Source organism: Mustela putorius, unplaced genomic scaffold (genome assembly GCF_011764305.1).
Source record: "Mustela putorius furo isolate JIRA1106 unplaced genomic scaffold, ASM1176430v1.1 tig00000731_pilon_pilon_pilon, whole genome shotgun sequence".
Taxonomy (NCBI): Eukaryota; Metazoa; Chordata; class Mammalia; order Carnivora; family Mustelidae; genus Mustela; species Mustela putorius.
The window spans coordinates 2,207,343-2,223,390 of NW_025421461.1; the positions used below are offsets into that span (position 1 = coordinate 2,207,343).

The 16,048-nt window shown below is 62.9% G+C and overlaps 1 protein-coding gene across 3 annotated transcripts in view; it reads left to right on the plus strand.

The window, feature by feature from the left end:
* LLGL1 (LLGL scribble cell polarity complex component 1) overlaps positions 1-16,048 on the plus strand; it is a 16,714-nt gene continuing 666 nt past the window's right edge. Inside the window, exons 1-22 of one of the 3 annotated variants that reach the window (XM_045083657.1) lie at positions 1-176; positions 3,516-3,613; positions 5,777-5,858; positions 5,947-6,077; positions 7,031-7,189; positions 7,269-7,431; positions 7,510-7,645; positions 7,978-8,032; positions 8,195-8,349; positions 8,432-8,655; positions 8,870-8,937; positions 10,016-10,169; positions 10,246-10,350; positions 11,144-11,436; positions 11,760-11,907; positions 12,137-12,290; positions 13,246-13,538; positions 14,033-14,297; positions 14,492-14,606; positions 14,784-14,896; positions 15,175-15,295; positions 15,453-15,529. In XM_045083657.1, coding sequence (XP_044939592.1) covers positions 96-176; positions 3,516-3,613; positions 5,777-5,858; positions 5,947-6,077; positions 7,031-7,189; positions 7,269-7,431; positions 7,510-7,645; positions 7,978-8,032; positions 8,195-8,349; positions 8,432-8,655; positions 8,870-8,937; positions 10,016-10,169; positions 10,246-10,350; positions 11,144-11,436; positions 11,760-11,907; positions 12,137-12,290; positions 13,246-13,538; positions 14,033-14,297; positions 14,492-14,606; positions 14,784-14,896; positions 15,175-15,295; positions 15,453-15,528 — 3,189 coding nt within the window. In that variant the 5' untranslated portion in view covers positions 1-95 and the 3' untranslated portion in view covers position 15,529. The other 2 variants (XM_045083658.1, XM_013047874.2) reach the window with 2 other exon arrangements.

Here is a 16,048-nt window from a genome sequence, read left to right on the forward strand (position 1 = left end):
TGGCGCCCCGCCCGCGCCTCAGGACCGGCGGGGCCGCGCGGCGCATCCTGCGGGCGGCGGCGGCGGCGGGCGCGGCGCCGGCAGCCCGACGCAAGATGATGAAGTTTCGGTTCCGGCGGCAGGGCGCCGACCCGCAGCGCGAGAAGCTCAAGCAGGAGCTCTTCGCCTTCAACAAGGTGCGGCGGCGGCGGTTCGGGCATAGGACGGGAGAGGGCGGGAGGGGGCGGGCCGGGGGCCCGAGCCGGGGGCCCGGGGGCCGGAGCCACGTCGGGCCCAGGGGGAGGGGGCGCCCAGCTGGGGCGCGGCGCGGGGAGCGGGCCGCGCGCCCCTCGGCGGGTCCCACTTCTCGTCTTCTCCCCTGCTCCACTCTCGGACTCTGGGTGGGTCTGGGTCCCTCGCTGACTTTCCAAGTCAGCTCCTCCTGGTCCCTGTGGGCCTCACTGGCCCTGGCTCTGCGGGTCTCTGTGTACTTGGGTCTGTGTGTGTATGTGTCTCTGTGCGACTCTTTGCATGCCTCTGGGTCTCTGCCCGTCTCTGCCCAGGATCACCTCCCTATCCTCAGCCTGTCTGCTTCTGTCCCTGTGTGTCTCTGCGTATCCCTTCTCCGCCTTCCTTCATCTCTTTCTGTCTTTTCATCTCTGAGTCTTCGCCTGTCTCTCCTGCGTGTGTCTCTGCCTACATGCATCTCTGTGCAGTCTTTGGGAACTCTCCCCCTGGCTCTTGCTATCTCTTTCTCTCTCTTCCTTTGGGGGAACTCAGCCCCTGCTCAGCCCTTGGGGCAGCCCAGGGCCCCAGTTTGTTTTGCTTTCGCACCCAGGCGGGTGGGGAGGAGTGAGGAATGGAGGCAGATGTTGGGGGAGTGGGGCTGGGAAATCCGGTCCATGTTCTTTTCCTCTCCTCCCCCAAGGTCCTAGGCTGTGCCTTCCAGGGCTCTGACCTGCCCTGCTCTGCTGGGGCCTCCAGGGAAGATGCCTGGCTGTGTAGGCAACTACACTTCAACTCTTGGGGCCTCAGTTTCCTTTGCTATTAAATGGGGCCACCTTTTCCCTGCTGTGGGCTCTGGCTCCCTGTGTCACATGGTGCAACTGACCTATCCTTTGGGCCAGGTGGAGGTGGTTGCTCCTTCCTTTCTTTTCCTTGGTAGGGCAAGAGGGAGCCACGGGAAAGGGGCTGCCTTCAGCTCCCTCCTCTCCCCAGCTTTTGCACTGATGTGTGGTAGATCCAGGCTCCCGCCTTTCCCTTGCTAACTTCTAGGGTATTTCTTCTATCCTCACTTTTATTCCCAACCTCTGATTGCACAGCCCCTCACTGTTCTCAGGGATTAGAGTTATTGTTACCATTATACGGGTGAGAAAATTGAGGTTCAGAGAGGGATGATGACTTGCCCAAAGTCACAGACTGCGCTGGGGCTCTCTGTCTTTGTGGCCCCTTGTCGACAAGATATGACTTGAGTCTTGAGGGGCAGGGATTTTTGGATGGGCTGCTGTGGTCCTGAGCCAGACGCGAGGAGACCCTTGTTCAGGAGAAGGCTCCGGAATGGCTAGAGGTGAAGTGGCCGAGGTGGGAATGTCTCTCAGGGCAAGCAGGGTTTCCTGGTGGTGGTGGGGCTGCCAGGGCCTTCAGATGTGGTGGCTGAGAACTTGCCAGGGGCCTGGGGAGCCCAGAAGGGTGGCTGGTGTCCAGTTTCTCCCAGCTGGTTCCCTTCATGTGCTGGGTGACAGTGTGAGTGAGCCCCTGTGAGGTGTGAGGTGGATGGTGGGGACAGGTGAGTCAGGGACTGTGAAGTGGAGACTGGAGATATATGGTGGGTCCTCCTGGCTGGATCTGGGTTGGCAGAAGCCAAGGGCTCCCTGCTCAGGAGAGTGAGGCCCCATTCCGAGTGGCAGCGTTGGTGTAGTTTGGGGCAAGGGGCTTGGTCACAACAGGAGATAGGTGATCACTAGAGAACAAATGGGTCCTAGATCCTGAGTGGTGGCGAGCGTCAGAAGCAAGCGTGGACTTTGGACTGCCTTGCATCCAGATCCCTGTCCTGCCCACACCGTGCCCATGGGATATCCAGTCTATGTCACTTTATATCCTGAGCTCCTCCTGTGTGAGGGCCCCCTTCTAGGTATTGAGGACACACCACAGTGACCCAAGAGGGACAAATGCCTCTTCACTTGGGGTGCTGAGGTACTCGTGGGGGAGGCAGTGAAAGCCAAAGCAGAAGTGTGAAATATGCAGCAGTTAGGATGATGGCCAATGTTGGGAATATAATAAAGTAGGGTGAGGGTAGGGAGTGTGGGGACAGGGAGCCGCTAGAACAGGGTGATTCAGGGAGGGCTTTGAGGAGGTGACTACTGAGCTGAGACCTGAGTAATGAGGAGGAGCCCTCCTTGGGGAATGCTGGGTGAAGCACTTTCCAGGTAGAGGGGCAGTAGATGCAAAGATCCTGAGGCAGGAGCCTGCCTAGTCAATTGGAGAGCAGAAGGCCGTTGGGCCTGAATCAAGTAAGCTGGGGGAGAGAGAGAGGAGGAGGACAGAGAGGGGCCAGGTGGTGAGGTGGAAGCTCGGAGAGGGCCCTGAGCAGAGGATGGGACTGACTAGACCTGGTTAGCTCTAATACGGACATGGCGAGGCTGGTGGGAAAGGGAAGGGCACTCCCCCGCCGCCCCCCGCACTGCCAGCCAAATGGGTGACTCTGTCCTCAGGTGCCCTCACTGCCCCTAGTGCCCACATGGGAGACTGAGGCTTAGAGAATGTGGTGATCCAAGCAAGCTGCATAGAGGGCGCAGTCTCTGGCCTGGATTGGTTGAGGCAGGAGGGAGGCTGGGGCAGCAGGCCTGGGACCACGGTTTCTTTTGAAATGTGTGCCTTACTGAGGCACTGGTCAGGAGATGCCTGTGCCCACTTGTGGTGTCCCGCGTTGGTGTTGAGGACAGGGTGGGAGCCCCTTCAGGCAGGCCTCTGGGGATGAGTGGGAGTTCCATGGTGGATGTGGGAAGGTGGCCGAAAGCATGAGCTGGTGTAAGGAAGGACTGAGAACCCGGAGGGCTGGAGTCTGCCGTGGGACAGGCCTTGCCAGAAGGAGAGGCCCTGGGGGAGCCGGACGAGCTGATCCCGGGTGTTGCCCTCCGATCTCCAGTCGGGCCCGTGGGGAGTGCCACACACATCATACAGGACCTCAGAAAGCATGGCAGCTCATCTCCAGGAGTGGGGCACAGAGCCCCACTCTGTGAGATGGGTAGGGTCGACTTCTGTGCCTGCACCTCGGGGTTCCTGCTTCTCTCTGTTGTCAGAGCTCTGCACACGGCGGGCCAGATGTGGATGCAGAGGAGGACAAGGCCTTGGCTGGGGGAGGGCCTGTGAGGTGTGGGTTGCAGATGTGATCACCTGTTTCATCGAGATGCTGAGCTCAGATGGACGGGTGCCCGTCCTCACCGTGCAGCTACACTAGTCTGGAGGCTGCCTTGGGGTGGGCCTCAGGTGGGCCGGGGGCTTCATGCCGCTGCCCATGCCCTCCCCTCCCCCCACAGACCGTGGAGCATGGCTTCCCCAACCAGCCCAGCGCCCTGGCCTTTGACCCAGAGCTCCGCATCATGGCCATCGGCACGAGGTCTGGGGCCGTCAAGATGTATCCTTTGCGCACCGAGGCCTTCAAGGCCGGTCGGGACTTCCTGCTCGTAGCCCCCTGTGTGCTGACTCCTGGGGCCTGGCCCACTCTGGGAGGCCACAGTCGGTGCCTGGGTCCTGGTGGAGGTTTGTGCGGCCTCTACCCCTGAGACTTCTTTACAGAAATGGTTGTGGGGGAGGGATCAGCTTGTAGTGGTCACAGCTGTCCCTAGCTGTGTTTCAGCCGATGAGTTACCTAGGTGACCCTGCCACTGCTCCAGCAACTGACCGGGAACACTGGGCCGGGAGACTGGCCAGGCGCAGTACCCAGCAGGGGTGGCGAGTGGGCCAGGGTCGCCTAGTGGGCCTTGCCCTGATGACCAGGCACACACGCGTGTGCGAATGTGAAGATACATGTGTGCGGCCGAGGGGCTGGGGGCCGTGCCAGGCTCAGCATGGTGAGCACGGCAGGGCCCCCACCTGGGTGCTGGCGGCTGCACAATGGGCCGTGTGAGCCGCACAAAGCGGGCATTTTCCTGCCAGGACGGAGTGGGGGCTGGGTGGGGCACGCCGGCAGCTGACTGCCTCCCTGCCTGCTATGGAGGACCCCATCCCTGCTGCTCTCCGGGAAGCCCCTCGAGTGGGGAAACTGAGGTGAGGGCCCACTGGGGGCTGCCTGCCCTTCCCCCCGTGCCCCGTGATCCTCCGGCTCTCAGTACCCTCACTGGGGATGTTGGTTGGCCAAAAATTGAGTCAGTGCCTGGAAAGGGGTGGGGTGCATGGGGGCCTTCCCACCCCTGGGCCGGTGGCCGGGCAGGGGTGGGGGACTGGGCCTGTAGTTTGCGAGTCTGCCTTCCCTAGGAAGTGTGGTGGGGCCAGGGTGCCCCTCTCCCATGGGCTCCCAGGGAGGCACTGTGGAGCAGGGAATGGGGTGGGGAGGGGACAGTGCTCGGATCCCTTGCCCTGAACCACCCCCCCACCGGCCCTGGCCTGCTCCCGCCCCTCTGGTTGCTGTTGTACCCTCCCTGCACGTGTATTGTGTTCCCGCAGCCCCTTGCTCAGTGCAACCCCTTGCTCAGTCCCGTGTCCAGGCGACTCTGGTAGCCGCTTGAGCTGTCCCTCCATGGTGTTTCTCGTGCACGGCCTCTGCGTGCTCACAAAGAACCTGATGTACTGGTGAGGAGACAGCCCCAGAGGAGGAGGCTGGGGTCCTCCTCTTTCCCCTCCTTCCTTCCCCCAAGCTACCAGAGCCCTGGGTTGGGAAACTGAGGCTGGCCACAGCAGCTACCCCTCCCCCTCAAGGGCAGCCGTCTCCTTGGCAACCCTGGTTCCCGCCCAGCAGCTCCTGCCCTCTCTTTTGTCCCCTCTTCTTGTGTTCTGGTTCCTGCAGGGAATCCCAGCTCTAGCTCCAAAGCAACGAGCCCCTGTGTTGTTGCTGGGCAACGCTGACCCCTCCCTAGCCCTCCCTCCTGACTCCCCTCCCCCAACTTCGGACCCCTGTCGGACCACTGTCGGACCTGGAGCTGCCTGGAGCTGCCTGGAGCTGCCGTGACTCTGGCACTGACCCCAGGGACTTGTGGCAACTCACCCAGCCTTCCAGCCTCCATGCAATGTCTGTAAAATGGGCTGGTCGTGGCCTCTCCCTGATCACAGCAGGGGCTGCTGGCTGCCAGCTGCAGGGGGAGTTTGATGTCCTTGCTTGCAGCTGGAGGTTGGCCTGGAGTTGTGGGAAGAGGCAGCCTGGACTCTGCTGTGCCTCAGGCTTCTGTGCCCAGGCCCAGCCTGGCCTCTCTGCCTGTGTGATCCCAACCTGTGGGGCCCAGCTCCTAATGTACACAGACATGCTCTGAGGCTGACACAGAATGGGAGCCTGGCCACGTGCCAGGCCTGGGCCAAAGGTGCTGAGTGTGTTTGTATTCTCACTTGCATCAGCCCTGCAAGGTGGGAGTGGGACTCAAGCCCATTTTACAGATGAGGAAGTAAAGGTCACACAGTACCAACTTGCAGTGCAGAGTGAAGCCTGCTCTCTGATCCTGGGCGTATCTTGGGGGTACAGACTTGTGCTTCTTCAAGGATGGGTGTCCCTCCTTGGACCTTGGAGGGCAGGCCTGACTGGGGCCCGTTGGAGGGTTCTTGGAAGGGAGGATCTCCTATGCCTGCTTCTGCCCTTGACCTCTGCACTCAGCTATGGTGCACCTGGTGTGGAGTTTACCGGCCTGCACCGGGACACAGCCACTGTCACCCAGATGCACTTCCTGCCCGGCCAGGTGAGCCTCTCCCCTCCTCGGCTGCCCGAGCCTCTGTGCCCTGCCCAGCTCCCGCCTAGCCCGGTCTCTGTCTCTGCTCATCCACCAGGGCCGCCTCCTGACCCTGTTGGACGATAGCAGCCTGCACCTCTGGGAGATCGCCCACCACAATGGCTGCGCCCACCTGGAGGAGGCTCTCAGCTTCCAGCCACCAAGTCGGCCGGGCTTTGATGGGGCCAGGTACCAGATGACTTGGCTGGGAATGAGCTATGGGGCCTGGGGGACCCTGGTGGAGGTGGTGGGAGCTGGTCTCTGCTCTGGGCCTAGGGGGGCAGAGTCCATCGAGCTGCGCCTGGGTTCTGGTGGATTTTTCGGGTGTTAAATAGGGGGTCCCGGCTGAGTCTCAGGTGATGCTCTGGTGGCAACTAGGGCCATTCATGGTTGGGGGTGGGGTAATGGGCCGTAAAGTGCATGGCTGACAGGGCAAGTTTGGGGGCAAGGAGGGTCCCACCAGGCTGTGTGAGGTGCCAGAGAGGACCCTCTAGGGGGCAACTGAGTGGGCATGGACCCCCGATGAGAGTGTAAGGGGCCTCTCGGTCCCCGGCCCTGCTGGCCCTTGCTGAAACTGTCTGTGTGGGCAAGTCCTTAACCCTTCAAGAATCCTGTACTGCCTAAGTGGGCGGCTTGTCCTGCTCCTGCTGGGGGCTGAGTGAGACCCCCCCCAGACATCTAGCCCTCCCCCTGGGATGTGTCCCCCAGGGAGGTCTCTCATCTTCTGCAGGCAGGGTCAGTCTGGGGCACCTCCAGTGAAGTCAGGGGGCCATTTGTGGGCTGGTGATTGGGGACCCCGGGTTGGGCTCAGGAGGGTCGTGTATGTCCTGGAGCCCTTGGTCCTGGCCTGGGCACTGGCCTGGTTCCTGCCTTCCCCTCCTAGTGAGTGGGAGGGGCTCGGGAGTCTGTCTCCAAGACCTGGGGAACCTATTTTTATCCCTCTCCTTCCCAACATCCTGATGAATAATTGAGCTAATTACGAGGCCTGCAGCCGTCACCGTTGCCTTCCCGGTGCGCCAGCCCACTCGAGAACCAGGGCTCTGTGAGCGCAGAGGGGCCGTCATGAGCAGCCCCGCCCCATCCATACCCTTCCTTAGCAGGGCCTGGGCTCGCCCTCACCTGCCTCCCCTCCTCCTGTGCAGTGGCCCGCTCAGCCTTGCCCGCGTCACAGTGGTCCTGCTGGTGACAGCTGGTGACATGGCAGCCCTGGGCACTGAGGGCGGCAGCGTCTTCTTCCTGGATGTTCCCACCCTGACACTGCTCGAGGGGCGGACTCTTGTCCCAGACGAGGTTCTTCGCAGGTGAGAGGCAGGCGGATTCCCCTGGCAGCCAGTCCAGGCCTGGGGGTGCTCCTGCCAGCTCACATGAGCCCCTCCTCAGCGTGCCAGACGACTACCGGTGTGGGAAGGCACTGGGACCCGTGGAGTCACTCCAGGGACACCTGCGGGACCCCACCAAGATCCTCATTGGCTACAGCCGGGGCCTGCTGGTCATCTGGAACCAGGCGGCACAGTGCGCAGACCGCGTCTTCCTGGGTAACCAGGTATGTGGGGGAGGCCGGCGGCCCCCGCCGAGGCCCTCTGCTCACACCCCTGCTCACACTCCTCCCTCTGCCCGGCAGCAGCTGGAGAGCCTGTGCTGGGAACGCAGCGGCAGCACGCTGGTCAGCTCCCACAGCGATGGCAGCTACGCCGTCTGGTCCGCCGACACCGGCGACTCCCTGATGACCCAGCCCACAGTGGCCACCACGCCATATGGTGAGTGCCGGGAAGGCCGAGGGCGGCTCCTGCCACCTGAGCATGGGGTTGGCCGGTGACTCCAAACTCAGGCACTTGGGGCTGCCTGGCCTTGGTGGGGATGTCCAAGAGGACTGGTGGAAGGCGGCAGTGCCAAGCGCCATCCTCAAAGGTGAGACCGCTGGGGGGGTGCACGGTGGGATAGTGGGCCTTCCCCTCAGGGAGTCAGGAAGCAGCTGCGAGGTGGGGAGCGATGGAGGCAGACTAGGAATGGGAGAAGCTTGGAGAAGTGTGACCTGGGGCCCTTCCGGTCCTGGCGAGCGAGTGAGCCCGACACTGTCCCACCCCTCCAGGCCCCTTCCCCTGCAAAGCCATTAACAAGATTCTGTGGCGAAACTGTGAATCTGGGTAGGTGGGGAGCGGGTGCTCAGACGTGGGCTGGGGGCTGTGTCTGCAGCGGGGAGCAGGGTGGGCGCGGGGGCGCAGGGACGGCCTGCATCGCTCTCCTTGGGCTGGGCAGTGCGCACCTGGGGCCCTGTGGCTCATGCGACTCCCCTGTCGGCCCTGCAGGGACCACTTCATCATTTTCAGCGGAGGCATGCCCCGTGCCAGCTACGGTGACCGCCACTGTGTGAGTGTGCTCCGGGCCGAGACCCTGGTGACGCTGGACTTCACTTCCCGCATCATCGACTTCTTCACGGTGCACAGCACACGGCCTGAGGATGGTGTGTGCCCGCCCTGGCCTGTGCTCCGTGCCCTGTGCCCCATGCCCTCTGCCACTGGGCTCACCTAGCCCTCATCCCGCAGAGTTTGATGAGCCCCAGGCCCTGGCTGTGCTGCTCGAGGAGGAGCTGGTGGTGCTGGACCTGCAGACGCCCGGCTGGCCTGCCGTGCCCGCCCCGTACCTGGCCCCACTGCACTCGTCCGCGATCACCTGCTCTGCACACGTCGCCAATGTCCCCGCCAAGCTGTGGGCCCGCATTGTCAGTGCTGGTGAGCAGCAGAGCCCGCAGCCTGCTTCCAGCTCCTCGGTATGTGCCCGGGGCCTCCTGCGGGGCCAGGGATGGGTGGGGGATGGAGGATGGCAATGGTGATCCAGGCTCTGACAGGCCCAGGCCCGGAGTGGGGAATATGGCAGACATGCATAGGGAACTCAGGCAGTTTGGGCCCTGGGTACCCGGCCCAGGGTTAGAAGAAGGCCTTGTCCTGACCTTCCGCTTCCAAATCTCTGCCTCCCTCTCCCAGAGCTGGCCCATCACTGGGGGCCGGAACCTGGCCCAGGAGCCATCCCAGCGAGGGCTACTGCTGACCGGGTAGGCAGATGTGTGTTCCATGGTCAAGCACAGATGTGACATGTTTATGTGTGCGTGTGTGTGTGTGTGTGTGGGTATGTATGCAGATGGGGCCTGGTGTGTGTGTGTGTGTGTGTGTGTGCAGATGGGGCCTGGTGCAGACCCCACAGGTGCAGGAGAGCCTGTTTGGGGCCTGGTGGATTCTGATCTGCCTGATGAGCCAGGCCCCGCCCCTGGTGGGACCAGGACACCCCCTCTCCTGCAGGGTGGATTAGGATGAAGCTTCCCTAGGCCCCGCCCTGCCCTGCCTTTTGGTCTGGAACTGAGCTCCACCCACCCGGCCTGCCCTGGGACCGGAAAATCTGGGCTGGCCCACGCGCGGATCTGCCCTGGGCAGGTGCTGCAGAGCCCAGCCTGGGCCTGGCGGGCGCTGACGTGCCCAATGACTCAGGCCCTAGCTTCCTGCCTTGCCTCTCTCTGCTGGAACCCTCAGGCCTCTGGCTCCAGCGTCGCCTCCCCTGCTGGGGAACTGATCGTGGCTCTGGAAGTGTCCCAACTGGCCCCTGAGACTCAGGCACCTTTTCACACCCTGGCTCTGGGCTCTCACCACTGTGCGGAGGCCCCTGACGTGGGCCCTGCAGCTGTGTCCTGAGGCTGCACCCCAGATCTGTCTGCTCCTTCCCCCTATTTCCCCTCCCTGCTTCCTCCCAGCCTCCCCAGGCTTCCTGCTGCTCTGCCTACATGGCTGCCTCATGCCCCAGCTGATCCTTCTGCTCTGTGGCTAGCTCCCGAGGGCCTTTCCTGGATGTGCCCGTAGTCCTCTCTTCCCTGCATTTTCTCCTCTACCATCTCCTGCTCATCACACTGGTGATTATTTCCACCCCTTTTCACCCTATTTGAGAGGCCCAGGTGCATGGGGTCTGGCATACAGTGGGCGCTCAGTATGTGTTTGCTTGCTGCAGTTGATGCGTCCTTGTGTGCTGTGGGAGTCTGGTCAGTGCTTGGCGTCTGCAGTGGGTGCTCAGTGAGTGGTCGCAGGATGAGTGGCCAGGGAGGCGCAGGGGGACCAGGGGTGGGGCTGATGTCGCCTTCCCCGCAGCCACGAGGACGGGACTGTGCGGTTCTGGGATGCCTCTGGTGTGGCACTGCGGCCGCTCTACAAGCTCAGCACAGCCGGCCTCTTCCAGACAGACTGTGAGCACGCTGACAGCCTGGCCCAGGCCGCCGAGGACGACTGGCCCCCCTTTCGCAAGGTGGGCCCCTCCCCGAGCTCTGGGGACCTGGGCCCTACTCTGCCCTGAGTCCTCACTCCTCCATTCTGCCCCCCAGGTGGGCTGCTTTGATCCCTACAGTGATGACCCTCGGCTTGGTGTACAGAAGGTGGCCCTGTGCAAGTACACAGCCCAGATGGTGGTGGCTGGCACAGCAGGCCAGGTACGGCAGAGGTGGCTTCGGGTTGGGGTCTCCAAGGGCTTTCTGGAGGAAGTAGATCTGACCCAGAGTGGGGCTCCAGGTGAGGGTGGCTGGGTTGAGGCCGGCCAGGGAGGTGGAACCTCTTGGGGGCCTTGAGGCTAGACACTGGCTCTTGGGGAGCCATGGAGGGTTGGGGCTGGGAACGGGAGCACAAGTGTAAGGTGAGCTCTGGGAGAATGGGGACCAGCAGGGCTCGGTCTCTGCGGTGCCCCCAGCACCCCGCACGATACATACGTGTTCCACGGGCACTTACTGTTAAATGGGAGACTGGTGAGTGGAAAGGAGTTTGCTCCAAAGGCCAGTGGCTCTTGGTTACTGCTTTGTCACTGGCACTCATGCAGTATACAAAAGGTATACTCTGTATACCTTATACTTTGTAGACATTACACCTTATAGCTTATACCTTAAGGTATACCTTAATATATATAAGAACATAAGAACTTAGTAAGAAAGTACACTCTGTATACTTTATGCCTTGTACTCTGTATAAACTCTGTTTAATGAAGACGGGCTTGGAGGGATAGGATACTTGGCTGATAAAAAACAAGGAAGCAGGTTTTGGTCACCATTGTGTTCCCTAGTGCTCAGTGAAGGTCCTGGTATACAGCAGGCATTCAGTAAGTGCTTATTAAGTAGATGAACTAGAGACGATACCACTGGGACCACCCTGACGGCCTTGGCAGGCTTGGGTGGGGCCTGGCTACTCCCATCTGCCTCTATGCTGACCCCTCCGCCACCCTGACTGTGGGCTCAGGTGCTGGTGCTGGAGCTAAGTGACGTGCCCTCGGAGCAGGCGGTCAGCGTGGCCAGCGTGGACCTCCTCCAGGACCGAGAGGGCTTCACATGGAAGGGCCACGAGCGGCTGAGTCCGCGTACGGGACCGCTGCCGTGGCCTGCTGGCTTCCAGCCCCGAGTGCTTGTTCAGTGCCTGCCACCAGCTGCTGTCACTGCTGTCACGCTCCATGCTGAGTGGAGCCTTGTGGCCTTTGGCACCAGTCACGGCTTTGGCCTCTTCGACTATCAGCGCAGGAGCCCAGTGTTGGCCAGGTGTGTGGGGGGTGGGGCTGGAGCCTGGTGATGAAGGGTCTGTACTGCCCCCCTTACCCCTACCCCCGACCCCAGCCTCCTGTCTGGGCCTCGCTTTCCCCTTTTAAGGTCTGAGATAATGGAGATAGGGTGCCCTGAAAGCCCCCTGCCCCTCTGGCAGCCCTGTTCTTAGGGGAAGTGCTGCTGGGGAATTTAAGCCCCAGCTGCTGGGATGGTGGGGCAGCATCCCTGGGCCTCTGGTTCCAGACCCCTGGGGCTGGCGGCTGCATGGTGGCCACTCCCGGAGTCTGCTCTGGACCCTCGCTGATGTAGCCTGCCTGCAGGTGCACACTTCACCCCAATGACTCTCTGGCCATGGAGGGCCCACTGTCCCGGGTGAAGTCCCTGAAGAAGTCTCTGCGCCAGTCCTTCCGGCGCATCCGCAAGAGCCGAGTCTCGGGCAAGAAGCGGACTGCTAATACCACCAGCAAGGTGAGCTGGGGCTCGGCTGCCCGGGTGCCGCCTGGCTGCCTCTGCGGGCTGGGCATAGCTGCGGAGCCAGGCCCCAGCCCTGGCCTGGGCCCTGGGCCCTGGGCCCGGTGTCTGGTCGCCACGGTTGCCCCGGCCAGCGTGATGAGGACAGGGCGGGGAGGGTGCCGGGCTGTTGGGCACTGGGCTGTGGGGGAGGCGGCGGGCGTCCTGGAGGCCGCTGCCCCTCCAGTTGCAGGAGGCCAACGCGCAGCTGGCTGAGCAGACGTGTCCCCACGACGTGGAGATGACCCCGGTGCAGCGCCGCATCGAGCCCCGCTCTGCTGATGACTCCCTCTCTGGCGTCGTCCGCTGCCTCTACTTTGCTGACACATTCCTTCGAGATGGTGAGATGGGGATGGGCCTCAGCTGGCCATCTAGGCCATGTTGGTGGAGGGCACTGCACCTTCCAGGAAGCAGGAAAGCCGACCGCATGCTGCCCGGAGCTGGTCCCCCAGGCACACTTGGTTCCTGGTGCCTTTGTCCATTCATCTCAAGAACACCTCCTTATGCTTGGTGTTGGGTCAGCATCTAGTCAGGCCCTGCTTGGCATCTTTCTTATGGGACTTCCAGTCCCTGGGTTTGCGAGGGGAGCACCCCCTCCTGGTGTCATTTTTATGTCGGGGATCCTATGTCCCGTGGCTCTTCTCACTGGATGTGGCAGCCCTCCTTACCGCGTTCTGCTGTCCCTGTGAGGCGGCCGATGGGTCACGGCTTCCCAGCGGCCAGTGTCCCTTGTCAGGGCCTGTAGTGAGCTGCTGACTTTCCCTGGGGGTTTGGCTCCCCCTGACGGCTGCTGCAGAGGCCAGCGGTTCATCAAGTGCTCATGGCAGTGACTGGCACTTCCTGCTGGCTCCTGCCTCTGATTCTAATGGCCCAGAGTTGCAGCTCACACGGGCCAAGCTGGCGAGACAGTGTCCCCGGGGGCCCCAGTGTCTTCCAGCCCTGGCCTGAGGGCTCCATGTGTGGCTGTGAGGCGGCAAGCACCCCGAAGGGGGTTGGCCGCAGCCAACTGGAGCATGTCTGTAGGGTGAGGGGGGTCCCTGGTACAGAGCTGGGGGCTGATGGTGCCACGGGATGGGGTTTAGAAGCCCGGGTGTATGTGGGAACCTGCATGAAGCCGTTCCCCTCATGCGAGGGCTGTATCTCAGGCCCCACATTTCATCAGCAGCACAGGGTCTGTGCCTTGGCCTCTGGGGAGGTGTGGGTCGGGGGAGAGGCGCTTCTGGGGCCTTGGGAGGAGAGAGGAGGCACCCGTGGGGCGCGGCCGGCAGCCCGCCTCACAGGTCGGGCCTCCCACAGCGGCCCACCACGGACCCACCATGTGGGCAGGCACCAACTCGGGCTCTGTGTTCGCCTACGCGCTGGAGGTGCCAGCAGCGGCGGGTGGTGAGAAGCGACCCGAGCAGGCGGTGGAGGCCGTGCTGGGCAAGGAGGTGCAGCTGATGCACCGCGCCCCCGTTGTGGCCATCGCCGTGCTGGATGGCCGTGGCCGCCCACTGCCCGAGCCGTATGAGGCCTCCCGGGACCTGGCACAGGCTCCCGACATGCAGGGCGGCCACGCCGTGCTCATCGCATCTGAGGAGCAGTTCAAGGTAAGCCCCAGGGAGACACTCCAGGCTCCTGCCCAGACACCATTGGACCCTCTAGAAACTGCCCTGTACCCCTCATCTGCTGAGATCCCTCCCTCTCCCCGAGACACCCCCGGCTAGTACAGGTGCCCCCTGCAGAGCCCAGGTGGCTGTAGTCCCTCAGCACCCTCCTGCCCCCCTGAGTCCCCACCAAGACCCTCTGAGCACTCCTTGGGGCTCTGCCCAGCTGGAGGTTGGGATCTGGGGGGGTAGCAGCCACCTGACCCTCACAAGCCAGTGTGGCTGGTTTGGCCATAGTTGGCGGGGCCCTGGGCCCTCAGCGTGGAGCCTGGGTGGAGTGTGAGGAGAGGGTAGCTGGGGGCGGGTGAGTCCTGGGCGAAGGCGGCCCTGTGGCCAAGCTGCACAGGCCCCGCTCTCACAGGCTGGGTCCTGGGTGGGGGCTGCTGCCTGTACTTGGGACTCCAGGCTCTGCTCATTGGCTGCCTGCCCGCCGCCAGGTGTTCACGCTGCCCAAGGTGAGCGCCAAGACCAAGTTCAAGCTGACAGCCCACGAGGGTTGTCGCGTGCGCAAGGTGGCACTTGCCACATTTGCCAGTGTGGCCTGTGAGGACTACGCGGAGACCTGCCTGGCCTGCCTCACCAACCTGGGCGACGTGCACGTGTTCTCGGTGCCTGGCCTGCGGCCGCAGGTGCACTACTCCTGTATCCGGAAGGAGGACATCAGCGGCATCGCTTCTTGCGTCTTCACACGCCACGGCCAGGGTGAGGGCAAGGCTTCCTAGGGCGGGCAGCCTGAGCAGGGCTGAGAGGGTCACTGGGGAGTGTTGGCAGAGAGGGGCCCCAGGGCCGGCGCGGGACTGGCCCCAGAGGCCGGGGGGAGGGAGAGTCTGCTGAGGGGCTGGGGTTGGAGTCCCAGTCCTAACTGCATCCCTCTCCTCGCCTGCACCCCTCTCCAGGTTTTTACTTGATTTCTCCGTCTGAATTTGAACGCTTCTCTCTGAGTGCCCGGAATATCACAGAGCCGCTCTGCTCTCTGGACATCAGCTGGCCCCGAGATAGCACCCGTGCCAGGTGCATGGAAGGCCCGGCCCAGGCGGCCTACCATGGGCGCTCTCATCCCCGTGCCCCAACTCTGCATGGAATGAGGGTGGCCCTCCATGGTGGCACCCCTCTCTGTCCCTGGGGCCTGGGAGAGGGCAGGCAGGGTCTGACATGTGTGGGGTCCCCATCATGACCCCGTCTCTGCAGCCACAGGCTCCGAGAGTCACCCAAGCTGAGCCAGGCTAATGGGACCCCAGGCATCGTCCTGGCCTCACGGAGCCGCGATGGAAGCCCGGATCCTGGCCACAGCAAGGGAGCTGGTAAGGGGTACTGGGGTGGGGAATAAAGGTGGCCAGACTCCACACAGCTCAGACCTGGGGGCAGGTCTCCGTGGGAGGCAGTAGCCTGGCCCTGGCTAGAAGCCCAGCGTGGGGCAAGCTAGGTAGGAGAGGGCTGGAGGTCAGCCCGTGGTCCTGAGCCTCACTGTGGGCTGGGTTTGGGTCTGGGTCCTCAGGTCTGTGGGGATGGAAGGTGGAGGGCTGAGGGTGCTTGGTGCCGTGGGGCTCCAGGCAGGGGCCTGACCACTTCATCCCTGCAGACACCCCAGAGCCGCCTGAGGCCATGCTCTCGCCCATGTCCATCGACTCGGCCACTAGTGCAGACACCACACTGGACACGACAGGGGACGTCACGGTGGAGGATGTGAAGGATTTCCTGGGGTGAGACATGTGGGCAGGTGGGCGTGCGGGAGGGTCTCCCCAGGCTCCCTAGCCTCCTGCTTGCACCCTCTGGCTTCCCTTCTGTCGGAGCTGGGCACGGAGGTCTGAGGAAGGGCCCAGTGCTAGGACCTTCTGATGACCATCCCTTTCCCCCCAGCTCTTCAGAGGAATCAGAAAACCTGAGGAACTTGGCAGAAGATGAGGCTCGAGCCTGTGCCATCCTGATCAAATAAGGTGCTGACCAAATAAGGCCCTGAGTCGGCCTGCTCCGTGCCGTTTGACAGCCCTGATTTTCATACCTGAGTCTTAGAAAAACAGGGCCGGCCTGTCAGCTCCTGGATGTCATAGGTGGTGTGTGGAACCAGTCCAGAGCAAACAGCTTCGCAGTGCTGGCAGCTGGGAGCTTGGGGGCTGGCTCGGCCAGCACATTTTGCAGATGAGATCCCCCAGGCTCGCGTGGTTGGGTCTAGCACGGTGATCCCAGGGAGCAGGACCTGGATCTGGGGTCTGCGTCTGGGGGGTCCCTAGGTCTGCCCCACCTGTTGGCTGTCTGGTGCCCCCACCCAGTGTGGCCCTGCACTCCAGCTCCCACTTCCTGTTGTTGGGGTTACTGCTGCCAAGCCTGACCTCGGTGGGGCCAGATGTGCGCAGTGCTCCGGCTCAGCAAGCCCGCCTCCAGCTGTCACTGCAGGTCTGGGGGGGTGCAGTCAGCGTGGTGGCCCCTGCAGCTGGGCTGTCGGCCGTTCTGGGGCT